The sequence below is a fragment of the Ctenocephalides felis genome, unplaced genomic scaffold, assembly GCF_003426905.1.
Source record: "Ctenocephalides felis isolate EL2017-DRISC unplaced genomic scaffold, ASM342690v1 CF-g0.4_SCAFFOLD_03570, whole genome shotgun sequence".
NCBI lineage: Eukaryota > Metazoa > Arthropoda > Insecta > Siphonaptera > Pulicidae > Ctenocephalides > Ctenocephalides felis.
Window position 1 is genome coordinate 22634251 of NW_020539724.1, and position 27291 is coordinate 22661541.

General features: G+C 28.6%; 2 protein-coding genes across 2 annotated transcripts in view; both read left to right on the forward strand.

Annotated features, from left to right (window-relative positions):
- The window catches only part of LOC113383614 (titin-like), a 22640-nt gene extending 2431 nt beyond the window's left edge, over positions 1-20209 (forward strand). Inside the window, exons 5-20 of the mRNA XM_026621866.1 lie at positions 2173-2583; positions 3978-8561; positions 9870-10087; positions 11262-11426; positions 11834-12036; positions 12371-12453; positions 13902-14009; positions 14279-14686; positions 14915-15049; positions 15129-15305; positions 15407-15554; positions 15826-15925; positions 17307-17537; positions 18845-19016; positions 19236-19336; positions 19999-20209. Of these exons, the coding sequence (XP_026477651.1) occupies positions 2173-2583; positions 3978-8561; positions 9870-10087; positions 11262-11426; positions 11834-12036; positions 12371-12453; positions 13902-14009; positions 14279-14686; positions 14915-15049; positions 15129-15305; positions 15407-15554; positions 15826-15925; positions 17307-17537; positions 18845-19016; positions 19236-19336; positions 19999-20150 (7396 nt within the window). The 3' untranslated portion in view covers positions 20151-20209. The remainder of the gene's footprint in view (positions 1-2172; positions 2584-3977; positions 8562-9869; positions 10088-11261; positions 11427-11833; positions 12037-12370; positions 12454-13901; positions 14010-14278; positions 14687-14914; positions 15050-15128; positions 15306-15406; positions 15555-15825; positions 15926-17306; positions 17538-18844; positions 19017-19235; positions 19337-19998) is intronic.
- LOC113382874 (ragulator complex protein LAMTOR1-like) lies at positions 1967-2771 on the forward strand. Its single transcript, XM_026621120.1, has one exon. It carries the CDS (start codon positions 2102-2104, stop codon positions 2663-2665), a length of 564 nt encoding a protein of 187 aa, XP_026476905.1. The 5' UTR covers positions 1967-2101; the 3' UTR covers positions 2666-2771.
- Positions 20210-27291: the final 7082 nt, after the last annotated feature.

The window sequence follows — 27291 nt, forward strand, 5'->3', positions numbered from 1 at the left end:
TCAACCAAGTTAAATAATTCAAAAAATATTCTATTTGTATTGATGGAGAGACAGGGGCGTAGCGTGACTTGGCGGCGCCCCGTGTCAAAATTTGTTTGGGGCCCCCTCAAGAAGAATTTTTTTTTTTACAATATAAAATACATAACATTAAAAGAATATTCATTTATCATTCTAATTATTCATTTATATAATTTTCTTTAATTTTCTGAATTTTTCACAAATGATTCCAGATCTCACTCTTCTTGCCTTTTTTGAAAAACTGAATTATTGAATAATCTTATAATTTTATAAAGTTTCTGTTTCTAGGAACATACAGGTCTGGTATACATTTATGTCATAAAGTTTTTACGTAATTTTTATTTAGTTTTAATTTTAAAAATTTCTTTTAGCAGTTGCGATTGTAACTGGAAGAAGGACCAGGAATAAATGGTTACTGTTATTTCATTAGGAAAACTCGATGCAAGCAACCCTATTGCATTTCTTAAATTTCCTAGATTTTTGTATTCAAACTTATTTCTAGAACCATCAATATATACAATATTTCATGTTCGTACATATTTACAGTATTTCTTTGCAGTAATTTAACTGACAATTTTCCGGAAACGTTTATTAATTCTCGATTTCAAAAAGACAAATATTACTACTTTTACGTCGCTAAGATTTTGAAATCTTTGTTTGGTTTGTAAAAATACTATATCAAACAGCAATAGTACACATTAAAATAAAATTTTTGGTCAAAATTCTCTCATCTTGATTATCTCATCTTATTGATAACGTGATAACTCATCATAATAACCCTTCAATATCTTTATCTTTTGTTCTTTAAAATAGTTATTGCAATCCATCTTTTTTGCAAACTATTTGGACTTTTTTTAGCAAACTAATTCAATAAATTTTCATATCTTAATTTGCACAGTCTATTCAAAAGATTACTTAACAAATTACTAGTTTTTGTAAGACATTGCTGGCATGTTGTAAAGTTTCAGAAAATAACTAATAATTGGAAACAGTGAAGAAATTAATCTGAAAATGATTTAGATTTAGTTGATCATATTATCAAAATCTAATTATTAAACTGATGCATCATGCAGACAATACAACTAGTAACAGAAATAAATATAAAAATTAGAAATTTAACTATAAAAATTCCAATTTTCGATGAAGAATTTATAAACTGGATTAGTTTTATAGATTTGTTGACAAAAATATTAATTTATGGGATGTGCAAAAGCTTTACTAATTGAATTGATTACTAGAGCTTACAAGTTGAAGTTCAATACCTCTCGATAACAAAAGGAAATGCAAACTACGTTAAAATTATTAATTTTTTAAAAAAAATGTTGTTTTATTTTCTGTTATGCTCGTTGGGGGCCCCCCTGGCTCAGGGGCCCCATATTTTTGATACGGCTGATACGGCGGTAGTGGCTGATACGCCCCTGTGGAGAGACGTGCTTATTAGTTTTTGGCAAAGGCAGAACCAGCCGTTTCGAAAACACGTGGCAAAAACCTTTGAAAAGTAAAGTTATATAAAAATTTTCTTTTTCGATTTTTTTGTTTACTATAACTTGCCCTACGGGAAATAAAAAGTTCAAAATTGTCAAAAAATCAAAACAAAGTAAAATTTTAATTTTCAAAAATCTAATTTTTTTTTCAAAAAAAAAAAGAATTTAAAAAATTTTAACGCTTTTTTAAAAAGTTTTAATTTCTGATACTGAAAGTTTCCGCAATTTGCCTTAAGATACGATGCCATGCACCACTAGTTTTTCTATATTTATAATTTAATTTTAATTCTTTAAATTGTTATTATAAAATATAAATATATTATTCTTGAGAAAGAAAAAGTATTCGTTCTCATCTGTATCAAATATCACCAACACAAAAAAAAATATATCTGGATCACCGCCGTATATGAATGTTGGTGGAGACGCAGCTCATGAATTTCTTATCTCACGTCGCCCCACGTCGCTATGCATCTCTTGCTCCTATGTGCAAGAAATGTCAAATTGATATCACTATCGTACAATTATGATTTCGTACTTAAATATTTTTGTTGATTGCGTTCGTAACAGTTGATTGCGTAGTTTTATAAAATTATACACAAATGGATAATATAATTAGTAGTTTTAGTGCATTGCTCAGAACGTGTTTGTGTAATATGGGTTGCTGTTTTAGTTGCAAAGAGGAGAATTCCTCAAACGAAGGCGAAATCAATGAAAGAACGCATTTGTTAGTTGACCCAGTTAGCAATAATACTACGATACAGAGAGTAAACAGCGATGACTTTTTAAACCGTTATCCTAATTCAGTTCCGAAAAAAACTGATGAACAATCAGCACTCAATAGGATTTTACAAGAAACTGCGACAAATGTTATAGATGTTGCGGCGATGGACTCTCATACATTAGAACAGCACGATTATATGGACAGAATAAGACTTTACAATCAAAGAATGATGCAGGCTTGGAATAATATTCAAATATCACCTGTAGGACCTCATTGTTTGTTGATTGACATTAGTGCTCCTGAAAAAGTCCTTGGAACCAATCCAATTTCAGCTGCAGATCAACAGCTTATTAATGATGCGTCAGATAAAGCATTAGCCGCAATGAAGAAAATATTTGTTCAACACAAAGAAGATCTTGTCGTACCTTTTGGAATACCATGATATGGTTTTAATCGAATATTCTACAAGAACTAATGTGATATCTATGTAGATACATAAATTTTCTGATATATTTTAAAGAGTGACTGTTTAAATGAGCAAATTCAATTATGATTAAAATATCCATATTTAAATAGTTACTCTATCATAAATTATATATATATATATATATATATATATATATATATATATATATTTAAGACCCTTGTATATAAAATTGTTCATAAATATTTGAATCGTAATCAAAAAATCAGTTTCCATTATGATTATTTATATAATCTTGCAGAGCTTATATTGATATTATATATTAATTTTATTGATATGATGTTAATTTTATAACTTTAATTAATGCCATATTATGCCTTACTGATTATTTAGAATACTATTATAAAATCTGATTATTTAGAATTGTATTATGAGTGACTGATAATTAAATTATAATGACATTAAACAAAAAAATATTTTTACTAATGTAAAAGTTAATTATGAATATATATCTACATGCATATTTAGCCTATTTTATTAAAAATGCTACAACAAATGATGAATGCATTGAAATGCTTAAATGTTAAAGTAACGGTTCGGTTGTTATGTATTTTTAGATATAAAGATTGTTATAATAATCAAATATTCACTGTAATTGATAATATATATAAATATTTTCCATTTTTTTTTTCACCCTTAACAAGAAACTAAGTTATTTTATTAATTAAATATCTAATTAATGACATAAGTAATTTCAAATAATTTTGAATCCACACATAAGTAATATGTAAGTAATTTTATTATTAGAATAATACTAGAATACTAATATGATCTTCTAATTTTTAAGTATTATTGTTTAACTTTTCTTCCTAAAAGTAAGAAATAATTTTAAATAGTCAGTATTTAAAACGCGCCAAAATTTTGAACATTTTTATTTGAATTATCTGTATTCTTAGTATGGTAGCACTGCGGGCCGTAGAGCATAACATCAACATGACAACAATCAAAATAAATAAAAAGATGGCGGATTAAGCTTCATATTTATTTAGATTATGGCGTTAATAAATTGCTTGTGCACATATCAACATAATTGCATCAAATGTAAAAGTTAAAAAATGTATACCTTTTTTTAAATCATGATTTCGAACTTTTATAGTGAATAGTATATTTAATCTAAAGTGAATTTGAGGTTAAGCTTGGTTAACTTTATTTAACAAAATGTATTTAGTGTATATAAGATGATTTTTTTATTATAAGCTAAAGTTATATATTTTATCTGTTAGTTTAAGTTTTTTATGAGATTGTTTAGTTAAAAGTGTGAATGTTTTAGAATAAGTATTGCACAAACGTTCATAATGGAATTTACAGAGTCAAGTGATAAAACCGAAACCGATTCTCAAAATAAAGCTTCTCTTGGAACTAGGTTAAAATTAGTAGAATATGATGAATCTGATTCATCAAATGATTCTTCAAGTAATAAATCTAAAAATACAGCTATTTCACATGATAAGTTACCTGAAAATCTGGAATCAAAAGAAATAGTTCATAGCTCAGATAGTGAAAAATCAGGTGATGGTTTCAATACTTCTAAAGCCTTATCTGCTGATGATATTAATTTAATTATTATGGGTGGTTCAGCTCTACCCGATACTATAAATGATGATTTACTGAAAGATCCTCAATCTAGCACAGATGAAGGTAATAAAATTATTGAAGACAGTGGCAACGGACAAGATATCAAACAAGAAACAACAATCAATGATTCAGATAATAAAAATTTAAATGTTGTCGAATCTGAAACTCACATTAATACTGAACCTGAAACTATTTCTGGAACTGATGTTGGTAATGTAGATGATATTGTAACTGAATTAATACAAGTAACAGAAGTTGATATGAACAAGCTTCCGTTGGATGATGATATGCCTGAATCTTGTCAAGAAAGTGGACTACTGGAAATTAAAGCTGGTACTAGTCAAACGGTGGATACCGATGATGATATGGAGTTTTATGATTGTGAAACTCCTGTTCCAAGTAAAGATTTAGAAGTTGTTGAAGAAACACCAGAAATTGAAGAATCTACAGTGACAATTATAGACTCTATAAATGATGCAGAAATAACAGAAGCTCCAGAAATAGATGAATCTTTACCAGAAGCAATAGAAACTGTTGTTCTAAGTAAAGATTTAGAAATTGTTGAAGAAACATTAGAAATTGAAGAATCTTCAGTGACAATTACAGATTTTATGATTGATGCAGAAATGACAGAGACTCCAGAAATAGATGAATCTTCACCAGCTATTGAAACAATAGAAACTGAGCAGGTTACAGATATTAAAGATGATTCAGTATCTATTCTGGCAAATGAAGAATCCAAAAGTTTGCCTGCAGATGAGGAAATAACTTTAAAAATGGTTTCGAAAACTGAAGAAATGGCTATAGAAACGAACAAACAATTAATTGATGATATTGAATGTGAACAAACTGTGAACAATCCAGAAAGTATAGAGAATGTGGTAAGTGAGGCAACAGATATACTCGAGGTTGAATCATTAGTGAAACAGGCAGAAGTGCATGAACCTGTTAATACTGATCTAATTGAAAATGTAGAAGTAGAAGAAACTGTTGTAGAATCAGAAAATTTTAAATTAAATGATGATATGATTTCAAATACCACAGAAATTGATCATGCTCAAGCTGCTACAAGCATTGCAAACAATGTAAACGTTTTGGAAGTTGCAGAAACTATAGATTTAGATACATTATTGGTAAAAGACTTAGAAATAGAATTGGAAGAAACAGTAAAAGTAGAAGAAATGTTGAAAGAGGTAGAATTAACAGAAGTACCTGTAAAAGATATTGAAGTATCTGATAATAATGAGGAAGAAAGTGAAAAATCAATCAGTATTGAAAAATTATCTGAAGATATATTGACAAGTGACCAAATTACTACTGGACTGGAAGAAGATACAGAAAATGCTGAACTAATAAAACCTGCAGAAACTGTAGATATACTAATGGAAACTGAGGTAGTAGAAAGTATGGAAACTGTTGAGACTACTGACGAAACCAAAGACGCCCTAGCAGTTGATGATGTGAAAGAAAAAACCATAATAGAAAGCAGCCTTGATGTTCCTGTGTCTGAAGACTCTGAAGATAAATCTAATAAATTGGACACCGATATTCAAGAAGCTATCACAAATGAAATGCCTGAACAACTTATGGAAGTTTCAGAAGAGACATCTATTGATACAGATGTATCTGATGCCACGAGTACTGTGACACCAAGTACAATAAAATCAAATAAATCTAATAAACCCGTTTTAATCAAATGTTCTAATTTGTTAGATGAAAGTTTACAATCAGAATCAAGCATACTGGACACAAGTGTCATAGCAGATACTACAATTGAAAATGATTCGGATGAATTTGATAAAGTGGAAACAAAAATAGATGATCGTAAGGTAGAACCTTTAAAACTAAATCTATCACAAAAACCTAATTTAAAACGCCCTGCTGAAAGTGATTCACTTTCTATGATCACAAAAATTCAAAAACTTGCTGAGTCTGGCCTGACTGAAAATAGGGAGTGTGTGAAGACTGATAAAACTCCTAAAGTAACGATTAAACCAATTAGAAAACCTGTAGATGAAGAATCCAATATACCAAAATTAACTATTAAACCCGTAGTTGATACAGAGAAGCAGAAGGAGGAAGGCATACCACCACTTATTGACAAAGTTGAAACAGTACCAAAGCTTACAATAAAACCAATAGTAAAACCTGAAGCAGAGATTGTACCTAAATTAACTCTTAAAATACCTATAGATAATAAAGAACCTTCATCAGAATCAGACTCTGATGAAGTGAAATCTTCTAAAAATATTGTTCCAAAGCTAACTTTGAAGCTACCTGTTGAAGTAAGCAGCAAAGAAGTTACTTCTGAGTCTGAAACTGATGAATGTAAAATGTCTGATGAAGCACACACTGTTCCTAAGTTAATGCTTAAAATTCAGCATAAGCCTGAAGAAACTATAGCTGATCAAGTGTCTTCTACTCAAACGATACCTAAATTGACAATAAGAACCAGTGAAAAATCTGCTGAAGTAATATCAAAACTTATTGTTAATGTAAATCAACAGGCTACTTCTTCTACAGATGATGTGGTTCAACAAAAGGTACCTAAGTTAACTTTGAGATTAAATCCAGAAGATCAATCAATTGCGGATTCTACCGGCCAACTAAGTAAAGAAACTTCTGAATCAGAGTATGAAGATGAGCTTGTACAACACACTGTACCTCCTTTGACTATAAAACTATTGTCTGATAAAGAACAGGACAAACTTATTGAAAAGGAATCCATTCATCAAACAGTTCCTAAATTAATGATTAAATTACCTGCTGATAAGGAACAATTATCAGTAAAAAATAGTGATGTGCAGCAAACTGTTCCAAAAATAACAATAAAATTGCCTTCTGAAAAAGATGCAGATGATAATAAAGATGTATCAATAAAGACCTTTGAAAAAACGACTGAAGAAAAAACGACTCATCTGATTGTCCCAAAATTAACTATTAAAAAGTCATCTGAAAAAGATCAAGATGACCAAGATAAACCAATTGAAAAGCATGTTGTTCCAAAATTAACAATAAAATCAGTTCCTAAACCAGAAATAGAAACGGTTCCCAAATTGACTGTAAAACTATCTAGTACTGGTGAGCATCATATTGAGAATACTCATAACAATGAGGCAGTTCGATCAACAGCGAAGATAGGTGCTTTCGACTCTGTGCATCTTACTCCTAAAGTCACAATAAAACCTGTTGTTAAGTCTGAACAAGAAGTGCATCCAAAGGTGACAATATCTCCTATAAAAAGTGAAACAAAACCGACTTCTCGGGTTTTAATAAAACCATTGCCTGAGAAAGAAGTTCCCAAACTCACATTAAAACTTTCTTCTGATGTTTCACTGGATATTAAAACTGATGCACATCATTCAAAAGACATGCCTAAGTTTAATATTAAACCAATACCATCAGTACAAACTGAAGCAGATCCAACAAAGCCTTTGGAAATTGTGACTACTGATAAGGTAATGGAAAGCGGACAAGAATCACCTCGAATAATATTGAAAATTAATAAATCTGTGCAAGGTAACTCGACTTCAGAAATTTTATCACCTTCTACAGACTCTCAGTGCAAAAGTCCAAGTGTTGATAAAATAAAACTAAAGTTATCCAAAACGGGGCAGCATCCTCATATTGTTCACGGAGAACAGGATGTTAACACTGCTTCTATGAAACGTGCATTAATGAATCCTGATTTAGATATTATTGAAGTGAAACGCCCTTGTGTGGATTCTATATACTCTAGGTTGCCACCAGATGTGTCAATATCACCAATAAAACAACAGCAAGCATCACCAACAGTAAAGCAAACTGAGAAGCAGAAAAGTGAGAAAAGACTTAGGGACATTTTATCTAAACTACACCAAAAATCAACAGAACAACCAAGACAAGATTCACCACTTCCGTTACAAAGGGTTTTAATTGATGAAGCACATGACAACTCTAGCTCTTCTGGTGATTGTATTTTGATAGAGGATGATCCTATTGCAGATACTGGAAATAACCAATATCTTAAGTTTGGGAAAGATATTGAATTAATACGCATGGGTGAATCAATGGCACAGAATGTCGTGTCTCCTACTGTTACAACTCCTAACAGAGGAACCATGCCAAGGAAACGAGGAAGACCAAGAAAAGATGCTAACTTAATTGCGCAAAAGAAAGAACAACTTGCTCAAGAAATGCTACAAAACAGTCTCTTTCCAGCACAGCATATGCTTGAAGGTCTAATGACTGGATCTGGTGAAAGCCCAGTTAGAACAAGTCGTAGAAGTACCAGAGGACGGTGAGTTTGCTTTATTATTATTTCTAATTATCTATACATATACTACTTATAATTATGTCATTTGCCATATGGTATTTGCAAAAATAATTAATTTGTGAATAACTTTTTTTTAAATTTTAATTAAAATATGTATTAACTTGTTGAAGATGAATTTTATGTTTTTGCCAGAAAATCCGATTCGCTAATTTTATGCTTTCTTGATGTTTCAAGTGATTTGGAATCGTTCGAGGCCAATTCTGGAAAAAGTATGTGAGCGTAGTTGAGCCGACTTTTAACTTTCGTAGACTTATTTCCATTTTTTTTTTTTTTTGTTACAATTTATTTTTGTTAATCAAGACTTTAATGTTTTATTTACAAAATTGATATGAGCAAAAAAAAAATACATAAATACAAAAAAAAATGCAATAAATTGAATATAAAATGAAAAAAGTTAAAATAAAAATAAAATAAAAACAGTAATACAAAAATAATAACAAAAATGAACTATGACGTGATTATGTATGCCGCGTACTACGTCAGGGCGCGTGCAGACATTGGGCTAGGTGTTTGGTAGATCGGATGGCCATATCTTGCTCAATCTTCTTAACGGTCTGTGAATCGCTTGAATAGTAGGATTTGTATGCTGGATTAATTTATTGTTGAAAGATGAACTTCTAATCTTGATCATATTTCGTTGACTGTTGAGATTTTCAAATCCTTATGTAGGCAAAAGTTTGAAATATACCAAGGCGCATTAGTAAGGATACACAGAATTTTGTTCTGGCACCTTTGAATGATGTTTATGTTAGATTTGCAAGACAACCCCATAGTTCGGTTCCATAAGTCCAAATGGGCACTATGATAGTTTTGTACAGAAGTACCTTGTTATCGAGAGAGATTTCGGATTTCCTCCCAAAAAGCCAGTAAAAATCTTTTATTTTTATTCCCAATAACGACAAATTGATTTCAAAAATTTAAGAGACATTCAATGAATAAAAAAAATGTCTAAAATTCATCCCTAAATTGATATTGATTTCTTATTAATTAAGTCGACCATTTACACATGTGTAGTTCATGCAACTTGCCTTAAGGCAAAATTACACTTACTGATAATTATTCACACATCAACTCTGAATGTACAATTAATATATTGGTAAATCTTTAAGGTTTTAATTTTATATTTTAATTTAACTATTTTGCCATAAAAAACTATTCAAAACAAATATCTGACTTTTATGATACACTTTCATGCAATTAATCTTTTTTATTCGTATTGAATGTTTAATTATTTTTAATTGATATGCTTTATAAACTTAACATTTTTTTTAGATCATCAGTGGGTAAAGGAGGTATGATTTCTACCACACCAAGGGGGCGTGGCAGAGGCCGTGGCTCTAAACAGCAAGCTCTTCAGGTTTCAATGGAACAGCAGAGGATTCAACAAATGCTGAATATCCAGGACCAAATCATTCAGCAGCAAGCTTCGGGTGATAATGCACAGGTTGCATTGAAAAGTCCAGAATCATGGCAATCTCAAAATCAACAAAGTATGTTTTATTAATTTATTGTTTTGTATGTTTAATTATGCATATATATATATATATATATATATATATATATATATAATTTTAATAATTTTATTTTAATAATACCAACTACCTTGTTCAATAATATTTTACAAGAAATAACTTTTTAGTTAAACTCACGAGTTTTCAATTACAGTGTTTCTACAAAGTATATGATTTGGATTATAGATTTTCAAACTTTTTTGTGCCGTTGATCTCCTTTGCTTTGAAATGGACCCCTTTTTTACCCAATAGAGAATTTTTTAGAAAAATCTAACATCACTAATGTTCGGTCTTAAACATTCAAAGTAAAATTACAATTTTAGTATTACAAAAAGTTTATATATTTATTAATTGAATTTAAAATGACAAAATAAAGTAAGTAATAAGTAAATTAGACGGCATTTTTGTAAAATTTAATCTTACATCTCTGACTAATTATGTTCATACATCTATTTCTTGTTAGGAAATCGGTAATAACGCTTAACCCTCTTTTCTACTAGGTATTGTTTTACAGTTACCAAGCTGTATTTTAAATCTTTTTTTTGAGTATCCAAGAATACTATAAAGGTCCCGAAAAACGCTAAAAATCTTCACGAGCTTTATTTACTTTTTAGTTTATAGTAAATTTTATATTGTTCTTAGTATACTATAGTGTATACCTACGTCATTTTCATTTTGTGGCCTATATTTGACCTCACAATTTATTTTTTGTTGACGTGAACTTCTTGATGTATCATAGACTCCTTTGGGACTTTATGGACCACTTTGGGAATTACTAATTTATATGAATGCTGATTGTTTATTTGGGTGATGGGATTGATAATTTTGATTTCAACATTTTTTTCATTTTGATAAAAGAATCTGTTATTAAATATAAACATTATTTAATATATTTAATTATTTGATTATAAAAAATAATCAACATTGTAAAAAAGCGTCTTACTTGTACTAAACCACTGTTATTGATATTTATAATGTGAAAATAATCCGTAAGAAATTATCTTGTGACTTATAGAATTGGTATTTAGAAATGTAGTCTTTGTATATAAAATGTAGACTTACTGACAAATCAGATAATAATAGATAATAATTTAAATAAATTTTTAATGTTTTATGGATAATATAATTAATTTTATCATTTTATATAATTCAGGTGGAAATCTAGAATCATTTCAAGATAAGATTAAATCTTTGACGAAACAACATCAGGAAATGGTGTCAAATTCGGATCCTCTTCAAAATTTGCAAGCGATGACCAGTAATATACCCATTGATTTGACTGGAGCTGATGATAGTTCAGATGCTGTTATACCCTCAAGTGAGATATTTTAAGAATATGAGATATTCTCGTAGAAGACCTATCAACACTGATTTTATAACAATTCTATTTAATTAATACATTAGGTTTTTATAACAAACTGCACAAGAATTAAGCTTCAATTTAAATTTAATGCTTTGTATTTTGCTATTTAAATGGTGCTTATCAGTCACAGTAAATTTACAAATGTAAATAATTGTTATTTTACATGTGGAGAGATTTTTGCTATAGAACTGAAGGTTTAAACTTTAATCAAGTAATTTTTTTTAAATTTTGTTTATGAATTAGTCTTTATTTTTACTATTATTAATTAGATAAAATTATAATATTGTCTTCTATCAAATTTATTCCACATTCATATAAAAAAAAATCCTGTTTTATTTACTAACACTTATTCATTTCATCAGCTCCTAACCAAGTGACGACTCCTCAAGATTCTCAAAAAGAAATGGTTGAAAATATGGATACAAGTATATTATCTCCAGAAGGAATTTCTCCCTCATCCATTATGAAGACTCCAGGTTCAACAAGAGCGCCAACTAGAGGTAGAAGGGGAAGAGGATCCAGAGGAAGTCGAGGTTCTCCTAAAAAGAGAGGCAGCAGCTTGAAGGTAGGTTAATTGTTATAATAAGGCTTATGCACTGGTGTCACATCTTATTTATAATTAAATGTTCTTAAACTCTCATGACTTTGTATTTGGTTTAATCAAAGTACCAGAAGAAACTTTTAATTTACCAATTTTGCTTGTCACAACTTTGTATTTCTCAAATTAATGAAGATTGAGTTCCAAAACTTCAAGCAAATATGAGAGACTATATTATAAGAAAAATTTTGAAATAAATATTCACATTCAATTCAACATATTTGGATGGGTTTTTATTCCGAACCTTTCATTATAATCAGTTTTATACCATATTATTTCAAATTATCTAACTCAATTTCAGGAAAATCCACTTCCAATGTTTGAAGAGGATACAAGAATGAGTGCTGATCTTGGGAATAAAAGTACTCCTGGAATGCCTATAAAGTAAGTCTCTATATTGAGATTTATTAAATATATTTGTGTAGTTCATATTCATGTCTATAAAGAACTGAGTTAGAAATTTCAAATTACAACCGAAGCAGGAAAAACTGCGAGAGGTGCAAAATAATATTATTTTTGCTTTTCTTAACCTTTAGTAGGGTAATGCGGGGCTTAAAGGTCTGCGGGTAAAAAGGCTCTCCAATATTATTTCAAAAATTTGTATGATATAATATAGAATTGTATAATATAGAAAAGAACGAAGATGTGTAACCAGCCAAAAACTTAATTTGCGTTATCAGTAGATATATGGTTATACATCAATATTCACATCAAAAGTATTTTTTTTCGTTGGTAGTTTTTTTTTGGTTTTGAACAATTTTATTTAGTTTATGATAGTTGAATATAATTTTTAAGTATAAGGTATTTAATTGTTTTATACATTTTTAAGTTAGATATAACTTCTTTTTAATATAAATTTTGTAAAAGCTATGTGGTTGGGGTAAAACAAACCAACTGTATCTTTACACTGGCAAATGTGTAAACAATACGAAAATAGTAAATCAAAAAAGAAATAGAAATAATTTTGAGAAATAAATTAAATTAATAGTTATTCCAAATTTGCTGATGAATATTTCTAACAAAGTACCAGCCAAGGATGTATATAGTGTGAGCTTTGTAGAAATGTGTTTATGAAATTTTTATTTCGCTTTGGTTAAATAAAGTGGCTAATATTTTTTAAAATTTCTTTAAAATTAAAAATAAGTTATTGGGTCTTTTGCCTCCTGGTTGTTCCTTTTTTCCCCGTGAGCCATGACGAATTTTAGAAAAATAGTAAAATAACATTTTTATAATTAGGATCTAAATTTTTTTTAACATTGCTCGAGTTGTTTGATATGTGTTATGTGTAATTGGACCTCTGTACTCCGCCCTCACCCTGTATTTATTTAAATTGTGTGAAAAATAAGTGTGAATGATGATATATTGTTTATTTGAGAAGTGTAGTTTATTGATGTTTTTATTCATTATTCTTTGGAAGAAATACACTCTACTGAGCAACATGTTTTTGTTGCCATTTATCATTTCTTAAAACAATTTATAATTTACAACATTATGCCATTAGTGTGTAATCAATTAGATTAATTTTAAAGAAATCAGTTTATTTAATACATTTACATCTATCAGAAAACAATTTATATACACCAAAATACAATTCTTACTTTTAAGAATACAAAAATAAGCAATAAGTAAAAGTATAAAATCGATTTAGTTAAGATTGTTGTTTTTAAAATAATTTCTAGGATAACTTGAAAAATATACTATAATAATGCTTGGCATATTTTTTAACGTATAATGAGCATATCTAAAACTTCTTTCAATATTTTGCAAATATTTGTCGTGATTATATATTATTTTTATTAAAAATTTGAAATTATTTACATAATTACTTTCAGAAGTGGAGTTGGTGAAGGAGCAGATGAATCTCAAAGTTCAATGCACAGCTCAGCTAATGAAAACTCAAAATCCAAACGTGGAAGGATGGAAGTCGGAGATTCTGAAGGGTCAGTATACCATACTAATGGATTGTTATTGCCTTTGGCTTTTGGCGTAACTTATACATGTTCTTCCATCTTTTAAAAGCCCTATAAACAGCAATGGAGCTCCCACATATTCTTTTAGTAACTAGTATAAGTAGATTTTTGCAATCACATTGTTGCATTTTTATTTTATTATACCATTTATTTTTCAAACATATTCTAATTTGCAAGTATAAAATATATTTTGCTATATTATTATTTTGCTAGATACATAATTTTATCTACTTTTGCAGCAAGCTTGAGTTTACTGTTGATATGATAGCCGAATACCTATGGCCCCAGCCCGAAGTGGCTTCGCCTACTAGTACTGCTACTGTTAACCAGAACAACAACACTAATTCAGTTTCTAATAATACTTCTACTACAACTAATGGTACCTCAAATAGTTATGAAGAAAAATTGTTCCCTGAAATGTATATGATACAAGAACAAATAGCCTTATATCTTGGTGTTACGAGTTTTAAAAGAAAATATCCTGATGTGAGAAGAAGACAAGTTGAAATGAGGGAAAGAGATTATATTATGAGTAGAAATCTGGTTACTGAAACGTTGTGTGATTTGGGTTTAACTGCCATTCCTACATGTGAAGTGCTTGATATTATGTCTGCTGATTTTCCTCAGAAATATGATGAGTATAAAAAGTAAGCAGATATGATAAGCTTTTATGCTTTATGTAAAATATTGCTTTTAATTTACTTTCAGTTATTATTAATACTTTCATGCATTTTTTTCTAAAATGATATTCAGAACTTGAGTTTGACATAGACATTCATATTTGAAGTCAATTCTTATTTATTAAGAATAAAATGAAATAAAATTGTGTTTGTAATTTAAATTTTATATTTGAATTTACATTTGTCACTTTCCAGATATTTACGAGATAAACAAGCTAAAGAACTTGCTATAAAACAACGAGCAATGAACAATGATAGAAATAAACAAAGAAGTATAAAAGACCGCGCAATCAGTTCTGCTTCATCTTGGAACAGTAAATTTAATAAAGAGTAAGTTTAATTATTTTGTTGAATTGAAACATGCAGCTATTTTGCCATAAAATCTTATTGTAATTTTAATTTATAATAGCCGAATGGAGAATCGTAAAGGTGGTTGCTTAGATCTTCAAACATATGTTATACAGAAATCAAAATCGGTTCGAAGAGTGCAAAGTCCATCTAAAACAAAACCGGGTCATTATCCAGTTGCTTTAGTTCCTGGACAATTTTGTGACTACTACAAGAAATATTCACCCAATGAGCTTAGGTATTCTAATTTTGTAAATAATTGTTCATGGATATATTTTAAAGTGCTAAAACTTTGCACTTGTTACGTTTACTATGTGTTCTACTATGATTTTTTTACAGATATTTCCCATTGGATACTGTTTTGTATGGTCCACAGAAGCCTAACCAACAAACACTTCCAATTGTTGTTAACCAAGGTTCAGATAGTTCATCATCCAGTTCCAGTTCTAGTGGTTCAGATAGCGATTCAAGTTCTGATGATTCAGAGGTAATTGTTGTTATACTATGTAACACATAAAAACTATATTATACATAAAATTATAGTCTATAGAAAAAACTGACCTTAATTAACTTAATTATTTTATTCTTTTTAAAACTTTCAGTTAGATTTATTAAGACTTTATAAATATAACCTTTAATATAAATCAAGTGTCACATATATTTTTTACAATCAGTTTAATCAAACAAATTTAATATTTTCAAAATAACTATTTGATATATTTAAATCAATTTTTTATTTCATTATTTGATTATTTCAGGATGAAGATGGTCCTTCAAATTCTGATCGTTCATGCCGATTATGTAAAGTTTCAAAACCAGGTCAAGAATTTGTTCAATGCACTGGCTGTAAAGCGCATGGTAAGAGTTTTGAACCAATATAATAGTTATTTCTTCAATGTTATGGCATTTACTTCAAGTTATTAATACACTGAAATAAATAGTAAAAATGGATGTTCTGAGTAATTAAATTAATAATTTCATAGCCAGTTTTATGTCATATTTTTTAATTCTGGAACTTCAGAAAAAGTATTTTGAAATATATCAATTAGTAGGTTTTATTTTGGTATAATTTTGTACCTTAATGAACAATACTATTGCTATTTTTCTCATTTGCCTAATACAGCCTTTTTTTTTTTTTTTTAAATTTGTTTTCCGATATTCTGGTACAAAATGTATGTTACCAAATAGATAAAATTCTCTTACATACAAAAAAGTTTCATTTAATTAATTCGAATAGAGATGAGTCCAAAAATAACGTCATCTTTAAGGAACTTTTCAAGTAGTGGTAGTACATTTTATGTGTCACCACCATATTACAACCATTGTGATATAAATTGACACAATATATCATACATAAAACAATGAATGTTACAAAACAAACATTTTAAAAACAATTTTGCATTGTAATTTTGCTAAACAACATTAAATTAAATCACTTTGCGTGTTGTTATTAAATAACTATTTTAATTTTAAAAGATGCTATAAGTGTCGCCTATAGGTAACATCTGCCTGTGTATGAATATCGCCCTTGAACCCTTGCTTCAATATTAATGTCATTGTAATATTTAGATCTTTAAAAATGTAATTTATAATTTTTAAAAACATTTTTATTAATTGAAAACACTCCTGTAGAAAAAGAGTAAATGATGTATGCAAACTTTAAACATGTTTTTCAACAATTTTATTATATTGATTTGGGTTAAAATCTGAAAAATGAGACAGAAATTAAAAGAGATGTTTAGTTTTTGAGAAAATTTACTCAAAATTTAAGTTATTTGTACTATTGTTGTTAATATTTTTTCATAGTTCTTGTGTTATTATTTATCTTTTGCAGTCTTCTCATTTTCTGATGGTTGTAAACTAATTGTTTGAGCAGTATTATTTAATTATTTCTAGAAAATTTAATAAATGTTTTAAGATTTGTATAAGTTTGTATTCAAAATTTGAATGGAAAAATAAATTTAATAAATAGGCTCTTTAAAAATATAGGCAGTAAAAGTGTATTTAAAAATTCAAAATTACACTCCTAAAAGAACAAAATTACATTTCTAAAAATCTAAAAACCACAATACAATTTAGAATTTTCAATAATTTAAATCAGCGTGATAAATATTGAAGTAAAAGTCGTCAGGTCGTCAAATGGATGTCGTCCATAGACGACATTTGTAGCAAAAGGGTTAATAATAACTTTTTTATAATTTCATTATTTTTCTAACAAATGTTTTTATTATTCTTTTAGTGCATACTCTGTGCGCAGGATTACGATCGAGAGAATCTATTTTATTATCAAAATCTTATGCTTGGAGATGTATGGAGTGCAAACAGTGCTTGCAATGTTCTAAACCAATACAGGCAGCTGCCAATGGAGATAATTCCCTATCTAATGGATTGAATTCAAATCAAAAATCTCCAAATGTGTTGCGCTGCGAACGTTGTGATCGATGCGCCCATGTCGCCTGCATTGGCAATGGTAATTAATGTTTTTTTGTTTAACTATTATTAAATGTAACTTTGTTGCATTTTGCCTTAAGGTAAGTTGCATGACCCCGGCATTTGTAATCAATAGACTAATCAATATATGTTAATAATGATTTTGATAGAATATAAACACGCCGAATTGCTGTAGAGCAGCGTTTCTCAAAGATATTTCTTCAAGAAGAAGAATGAAAGACATTTCTTGAAGATCAAAATTTTTGTAGCGCCCGCTTACCAAATATTTCATACAATCTCTAAGAAACTTTTTTTTAAATTTTAATAATGTAGTTATAGTGTGCTATATTAGTTGGTGTAACCTTACATTCTAAATTAGAAAATTTTATCAGTGAAAGCAAATAAAAAGACAGTGTTTACTTTTAATAGAATTTAGTTTTTAAACTCTATATGAGATGGATGAATTTAACAGTTTTTAACAAGTTTGTTAGTATCAGGTTCCATTATACTTATAAACAGTCGTAAGTCACTGTTTGGTAATTTGCAACTGATTTCCGTTTTTAGTACATGGGAATGCTAGTAAATTTTTTTAATAACTGATCGTAAGCCAGTGTATAACTGTGAATTGACTTTTGTAGACAAAATTTGTTGATAACTATTTTTAAATTTGGTTTTCAATTGTTTGTTGTTGATTTGCAAGAAAATCTGTTTTACTAATTTTGTAGATAATGCTTGACACCTAAATTGGAGATATGTGTATGAATGCAGGCTTGTGAGTCAAAATTGAATCATTTTGACCCCATCAAAAAATGCTTTACAATTTCAAAAAGTCAAAAGTCATTAGCAGGTGAAGACTAAATACTTCGTTAACTTTCTCGCCCACAATTCTGTACTGATTTTGATAATGCAAAAATTTCGAAAACAGGACCGTTTTTTTTAATTACTTGTTAACAAGATTTTGTTAGTGATTTTAATGATACTCTACAAAGTGAGTTCATGATCTTAACGAACATCCTAAAATATTATAGGCCTACGAAAATTAGTTTAATTATAAAAATTCAATGAAGTTTGAAATAGTGGGTTGGTGCAGTTGAATATTGAGTTCAGTACATTATTATAAAATATTAATTATTTAAGGCAGAATTCCATGCACACATAGTTTGTACTTATTAATTAGTATTTGAAAAGATATATGATTATCACCTGAATGTAATAAACGCAAATAATTTTATATTTAGCCTTTGAGAAATGATTGATTGAATTTATGAAAGTTTTTTTTATGATGAAATTCAGTTTCATACAGTTTCACTGAAGTTTATATATCATACAAAAATTTCTTTTTATCAGGTTCTAATAGTTCAAGTTCTAAATGGTCTTGCACTTTATGCAGTACATGTGACTCGTGCAAATCACCTGATTCTGGTATAACAAATAATAGTACAAATGCAACTTCAATTAAGCAGTGGCGAAGGGTGGACACTCCGAGAGGTCCAAGGCAGTTGTGTCAGCCCTGTGCAGTGTAAGTTATATTATACATAAAAATTATAGCATAAAACAGTATTCTACACAAGTATATTATAAAATGCCAAAATCTTTTCAACTAAGTCCTATAACTTAACATTAAAATTAAACCACAAATCCTTTTTGAAGTATTTTTTTATTTAATTTGAAGTTTTTATTTCAATTTATTTGTTTGTTTTTGTCTGTTTGTCTTAAAATACATATGACATTATTTCAGAATGTGGCAAGAGAAACGATATTGTTCAATGTGCTATCTATGTGTTCTTGATAATCAGGCTTTCATGACTTGCAAGATTTGTACTCATAAAATGCATACAGGTAATTATAGTATATAATATAACAAATAGTAGAATAGGTAAACTGGTGGACAGGAAAATTGGTGGATATGTAAAAAAGTAGACAGAACAACTGATAGATAGACAAATATGTCAGCAGATAAACAAGTTTACAGGTAAATTGATAGATATGTAAAATGGATTGACAGGTAAATTGGTAGGCAGGTAAGATGGTAGATTGATAAACAGGTTGATAAGTGAATTGGTGGACAGGCAAATTGATAGACAGGTAAACTGATACTGATAAACAGGTTGACAGATATACTGGTGTACTGGTGGTGGTGGACTGGTAAATTGGTTGACAGGTGAACTGGTAGACAGGTAGAGAGGTAGACAGATAGTCATATAGACAGGCAGACTAAAAGTCAAGAAAACTGGTAGACTAGATGTAACAAATATGCATTTTTCTTAAAATTTTATTTGAAAGTAAACACGACGAAGCGTGAATGGGTACAGCTAGTTATTTATAATTAATCTTTTTACGCCAAAATTAGTATTACTCTAATGATATATGAATATATATATATATATATATATATATATATATATAAAGTAATAAACTAGTTATTAACATTATTTAGCAAATTATTTAGAATAATACATTATTTAGCAGGTAATTTATATATAATTTATATTAATTTTCAGGTTGCATTCGAACTCAATTTCCCAATATGACAGGTAACGAAATTGTTACATGTTTGGAATGTTCAAAAAAGCCACAAAATTTCCCTAAGGTCGTCAGTAATTCTATAAATTTGACTCACCACCAGCAACAAATTGTTACAACTACATGCTAAAATTTGATTTTGTTCAATTAGCATTGATATACTACACAAAAGTAAGTTTTATATTTAAAATACATATATAAATTATAGATCTGGTTATTTAAAAAGTTAAAAGTATAATCAAATTCTTTTGCTTGAATTTGGTATTTTTAAACATGTGTACTATGTCAACATTTTATTAATGATTAGATATCCATTGTTTATTAAAATAATGGTATCTAAATTAAAATTAACTGAAAGATGAGTTCATGATTACTTTTATTGTTAAAAATTATTTTTACATATAGTTTGTGAGCTAGATTTTATTGTGTGTATTATATAGTTTTATATATGGTAATAAAGTATATTGGTAATAATGATATAACACTCAATGAAATAATAGTAATAAAGATTCAAATATTATTTTTTTTAATTAACTATATTCATCAATCTGTTTATTCTAAAACATTAACCAGAGACGGCTAGCATATATTTGAGAAAATAATATTGATTATTATATTAATTAATATTGAAATTAGTGGATACACCCAGTGTCTACTAGGGATATATGAAATATAAGAAAAATAATAAAAACAAAAAAGAAAGAAGAAAAAAAAGTACCTATATAAAATAAAAATAGTAAATGAAAAGTAATAATTAAATAAATAGTTACTAAATAAATAATAAGAATAAATTCAACTCGACTGAATGAGGTCTGCAGGTAGTTTATGTTTTAATCTGGTGAGCTGGCTTTCTAGGTACACTTGACTCGCTAATTTGATTAAAAAATTTACAGCCAATTCGTTTGGTTGGACATGTATTTTATTTTTATATTTATTAGCAAACAAAATTGCTAAGATTTTTGAGAACCATTTTTTTGCATATTATTTTATTCAAATGTTATTAGTTTATAATATTGTGTTGTGTGTTTATAACTGAATATTGTAGATTATTTGTAACTTCTTCCGAAATTGTTTTGTTTCCGACTTTTTTACAGAAAGTGTTCTCGTCTTGAAGTAATTTTGAATCGTTTGAAAAAATTGTAAAAGGTACGTGTGTCGACTGAAATTTGACTTTAACTCGCCATTTCATCAAAAACGTCCGGATTGATTAGTTAGTTCGATCTTGATGAACATTTAAAAACTCTTCATAAGATATCAGTTGGGAATCGTGCTGATTAGTTTTTAGTAAAGATCAGTTGAGCCTCTATAATTGTTGGAAAGTTGTTGAAAAAATGTGAAAACTGTTAATATTTTTGACATGTTTGAAATGAGTGAATAACCATGGATGTTTTATTTTTATCAAATATTCAAAGATATCTATCCATAGATTTTTAATAACATGGATATCTGTGGATTTTTAAACAAAGTTTTTGACTTTTTATTTTTATCAAATATACCGAGATATCTTCTGTCTGTGGATTGTTAAACAAAGTTTTTGCCGTTTTATTTTTATCAAATATTTAAAGATATCTGTCTGTGGATTTTTAAACAAAGTTTTTGTCTTTTTATTTTTATCAAATATTCAGAGATATATATCCATGGATTGTTAAACAAAGTTTTTGCCGTTTTAAATTTATCAAATATTCAAGAATATATCTATCCATGGATTTTGAAATTTAAATGCCATCTCGTACAATAGCAAAAAAGTTTCACTTCAATTGTGTGTGAACCTTACGCACATTCTTTTTTTATGTCTTTTGCAACTTTAAAATAATTTGTTTAATATAAATAAAATATTTGAGAAATCTGTACAATAATGAATAATACTTATTATATTTGCAATGCGTTACAAATGTGAATTAAAGTTAGTGGTTTGAATTATATTTTATAACATTTGTATCTATATTTTGTCAAAATTCAAATTTAAAATTGGCGCTTCCTATGGCGCTACTGTTCATTGATCGAAAACGACCTGTCAGAACTTGTAGAAGGCGTTTGAGTTCTTTCTTTTACGGGATTCCATTGGAAACACATGGCCAAAAAATAAAATCTCTTTAAGAAGTGAGTGCCTTCAAAATAATGTTGTTAGTTGTGCAAGAAATATTTTGCATTTGGTAATTTCCAAAGTGACGGTATTTGCAAACTTGACATACGTTTTGTGCAATTTGTAGACGCGTCTAGAAATGGATAAATGGAGCCTCGAAAATGGAAAAAATGGCAGTCACGAGCGTCTAATCGAGTGACATTTGAAAGGTAAGATAATAGGCTTTAGTGTACATTTTTATTATATTCCATCAGATAATTTCCATCGTCGATTTTTCCAAATTTTTGTCGTCTTTATTAACAATAAGTTTTATTGGCTTGTGCTGACTTTTGCTTGTGATTTTGTAGCTATTCAATTTTGGTGTATCGATTTCCAATTCCGATTTTTGTTTCTTTTATTACTAGTTTCAACAGTCAGATTACAATATAACCTAGTATTAGTATTAACAATATAACCTAGTATTAGTTTGGGTATTGGGTATTGAAAATAAAGGAGGTAGTAAAGGAAATAGAATTAAATTAAAATTTGCACTTTCTATGCAAAACACCCAACATTATGTTGTGGATGGTAGATCACTGAGCCATTTTGCCTTCAGGTACTTCGGCTGTTTGCATTTAGGGATTGACATATGCATCCAATTTGTCTTGAAAAATTAACTTTCTGTTTTTAATGATTTCTATTAGGAATTTTTAGGTCCTTGTAGATCAAACCATTGAGCGCTGCACATGATTCTTAGTATTTTGTTATAAGAATATTGCTCTTGCTGGCACAGCCCCATGGCTCTATCCCGTGTATTGATATTGCAATTATCAAGGAGCTTATTTTTTAACCACTTAACGGTTAAAGAGTTCGGACTTTTTTCTTATGAGCCAGTTCAGATTCTTCAGTTTTAAATCTATCTATTCCTTTTTCGCATTATTATGTGCATTTTCCTATTTAGCTTACTATCTATATATATTTATTAGATATTTTAAATAAGCATAAATAGATCGCTATCTCGGGCCATTTGACGTTACACTCATTTTAAATTACGAATAGATCACTACATGGCAGCACATGTACATACAGTATGTAAATTAACCCCTGGTATTACTTCTACATTTGTACATAAAATCAATACAGCCCAAAAATCTGAAAAAAATTATTATTTGAAATAAAAACAAAACATACGAAATACAAAATATATTTTCAAATATATCACAGACATATTTTTGAAGAATTATAAACTAAACAGAAATAACTGACTACTATTATATAAAGTATATTACAGACATATTTTTAAAGTACTTATTCTATTAATATTCTAGAAATAACTTATTCATATTAATTACTTAATGACTAATAATAATATATTAAAAACTTAAAAACTAAGAAGTAAAAAGCGCAGGAGTATTGATGATGGAATGACAAATTTAGAAGGAATGACAAGTAATGCAATAATTTAAGGGATAAAAAGAACAGCACATTTTTAAAAAACAATGAATACTTTCCAAACAAAATAATCCTAAAAACAAAATATATATATATTGATATCCAAATTGAGATAAAACTAAATTCCTAGGATTAAAATTCATTTACAAGACGTTCTTGTTTGTTATCTCTCCATTTAATAGTTATTTTGCTATCTAATCAATCATTAATAAAGTTATATTTGACGAAATCTTTGAATAGTTTCTGTATAAGTGTTTTTTTAAACGTAAGTAACCAAAACCCTGAACTACTTTCAATTTATACCAATTGTAGCTCAAATCTATCTATCGTTTTAATCCAGTTTTTATTGCAAGGAGGTTTAGTTAAAACTATAACTAAACCCTTGCGCTTTATAAACTGTCTGGTCTTTGAGTATGCTCTCTTAATTGAGACATTATCAAAACTCATCTTGCCCTTACATTTTAAGTTTCCGGAATATTTGAAAACTTTGAAAACATTGTATACTCTGTTGGAATTTATCCTTTAAATTATTGCATTGCATTTTAATCCCGAAACAAAATTTGATGTATGATACATCTTCTGGGTGTTAAGGCACTCCTATGCCTTATCATTGCATTCTGCGGCAATTTGCAGCTACCATCAAGGACTTCTATTGAATATATTGTTATATCATATTAATTGAATATATTGTAATTATCATATTAAATATTTTTGCTGCAATTAGTATGAAAAAATACCTTTTCGGAAAACTGGTGTCAGAATAGGTGACTTTTAACCTGCACTTCACAATCTTATAGGTGCTGCAAAAATCTTTTTCAAGGTGTTTAGGCTTCCATCTCCTAAGAACATAAGATTCATTTATTATTTTTTTGAAAATGTTATTGAAGCATTTAGAGTTATAATTACTTGGCTTTGTCCTTGGAGTTGCAGATTTTTCTTCTGGTTCTGTATCAGAGCATTCTCCAGTAACTTGAAAACTATTCTGTTATTGCCGTAAAGGAGACACTTCTATTTGGTTTCGATTTCAAATTATCGTTGATTTGTGCCACAAACCGAAGAGTTAGGTCATCCATTAAAAGATTATTCGCCCTCTGCATCCAAATTGAAAGCATCTTTTTACACACAAATTTTACACACAAATTATAATAATTATATAATATATATATATATATATATATATATATATAACATTTTAATAGTATTGTGATGATACATATTCATTATATGCATAATACATCATTATGTACATACCTGATAATTAGATGCCGGAAAGACATGCATTTTTTTTTATTATATTTGGGGTTATAACAATTTGGCACATAACACTTTATCATTTCAACTTAATAATAAATGAAAAAAGTATTTACCAAAACATAATTATATATAAACAATCATAGAAAATCTCAACTACAATACGCGATGACAACTTGACAACTTATAGAAAATGGCCGATCAAATCAATGTAGATCAAGCCAGCTGCTAGATCAATGAAATTGGAAATCGTAGCGCCATCCTTCGATCTATTCGAATACCAATTCATTTCAGAACAAGGTAAACTACATTTGTTCGGAGATTACCGCATTTTAGTCAGCATCTGCAACATTTTCAGACAATTTTTAGATTTTTTACAACATTTCTAGAGTAACTATTTACAATATTCTTCTACATTTATATTTTCGAGCTATTTTTAACATTTTAGATTATTTAAAGCATGTTCTAACGATTTACAATATTCTCTGACTATTTAAAAATATTTTCTATTTTTTTTTAAACAATTTGACTCTTTTAAACAATTTTACTTTTTTCTTTTTTAAACAATTTCTGACTATTTTTTTTTTTTTCAAACAATTTTTGACTATTTTTGAACAATTTATAACATTTATATTTTCGGGCTATTTACAACCCTTTCAGACAATTTAAAGCATGTTCTGACAATTTTAAATATTTTCAGACTATTTTTTAAATATTTCTTAACACTTCCTACCGACATTTCATGTTTACGATTCCTACCGCGACCGGTCATGCAAAATCTATATTTTTCAGTATTGAATGAAGAGTTAATGCTAGTTTAAGAGTTTATAATACAAATACAAAATATTTCTTTTATTTTAGAATGCGAAATTAACATTTTATTCTGTTTTATCCAATTTTTTTTTACGATTTTTTTCTTAGAGTGTATTTCTGCACACGCATTTTTTACGTTTTGGCTGATTTTGTTCGCCTTATCATCTTTCTGAAACATTCTCTGGAATATTTTCTTTTAAGGAATCTGTTTTGTATTTGTACTTAGTTGATTTTTTTCTGAATTCTTGTTGGAACTATATGGGAAGTTAATTGGAATAGAAAGTTCCTGCCTTGTACATCGTCTTCCCGTAATTTCTTTATGTGAAAACAATGGATTTATCCTGAATAAATACAAAATAATGTAAATCCTTGATAAATTCTCTCTAAAATTCATATTTTACCGAATGATTTCTGCAGGCCCTTGTATCTCAGTGTAAAACCCGCGTTCACTAATCGTACTTAAAGTAACATAACCTAGGTGAAGATTTGGCGCTAGTGAGCCGATATCAAGTGACAGGTTTGTAATCTTCTAGCATCAAGCCGCCATTTTAATCTGCTGATTATTATTATATTGTCTAGGGATTTCTGACTACTTTATGAATGACATCTACACCAAACACGACGCTAATACCAATTGAATTGACTCCCGTATAGTGCAGTAAACGGAGCGTTTTAGGTCTGAATTTTTTTACTCTGCTCCGAATTGAATGAAATTTTGGAATTAGGTTTATCTTACCCTCAAGTTCAAAAGTGAAAACAATTCGGGTTGCGCCATAACCCCCGGGGGGATGACACCCCTTCTTAATTGTGTAATTACATTTTTTCAAAATAACATCGGAAATCGATAGAAGAACTAATTATAAGAAAAAATGTCTTATAGTTTTTCAAAGAATCTAATAGTTTTTAAGTTACTGGCCACTAAAGAATCATATATTTTTGGCGTTTTTCGTTTTTTGCAAATATCTCCTAAAATATACATTTTAACGAAAATCATGTAATGAACAAAATAATGTCAATAGAAATATTAATAAATCTGTATTACATAAAGTGTTCTAGAAAAAATATTAAGCAAGATTTGAAAGAGCAAAGTCGTTTTTTATTTCGTTCAAGATTTAATTGTTGTATTTAAAGCCATCTAGTGTCGAGGTTTTAAATTTTATGCATTTCGGTGAAATTGGGTTTTATAGTGCTCAACATAAGCTTTAAAATGAGTACTGTTATAAGTTTTTTGCGTGTAAAATGAGTGAGCTATCATGCAAATAAGAAGCATATACGAAATTTTTTCTTTTTAATCATGTGGTTTAATGAGCGCCATTTCCACCAGAATTAAAGTAATTCACATTCCATCTAGAATTCACTTCATTATGAAGATCTTGATGGATTCTACCAGATTCACTACTTTAGTACAAAATATTTTCAGAAAACTCACGATTTTATAAAAACTTTTTTTCCAATTTGCGCGGCCGCGCGCGCAGTCTTTAAACATTCATGACTCTGTCAATTTTTGTGTGAAAAAAAATCATAAAAAACAATAATAAGCCAGAAATCCGATTAATTTTTATATAGGCTTTTATACGTATCTTCTATTCTTTTGAGATAATATGAAAATTTCGATTTTTAAAAAAATTGAAAAAAAAAGTTTTTATAAAATCGTGAGTTTTTTTTTTGTTTTTTTTTTTTTTTTTTTTTTTTT

What these genes read in the sequence shown, in the direction of transcription:
- LOC113382874 (XM_026621120.1), top strand. Translation starts at nt 2,102, where the DNA reads ATGGATAATATAATTAGTAGTTTTAGTGCATTGCTCAGAACGTGTTTG.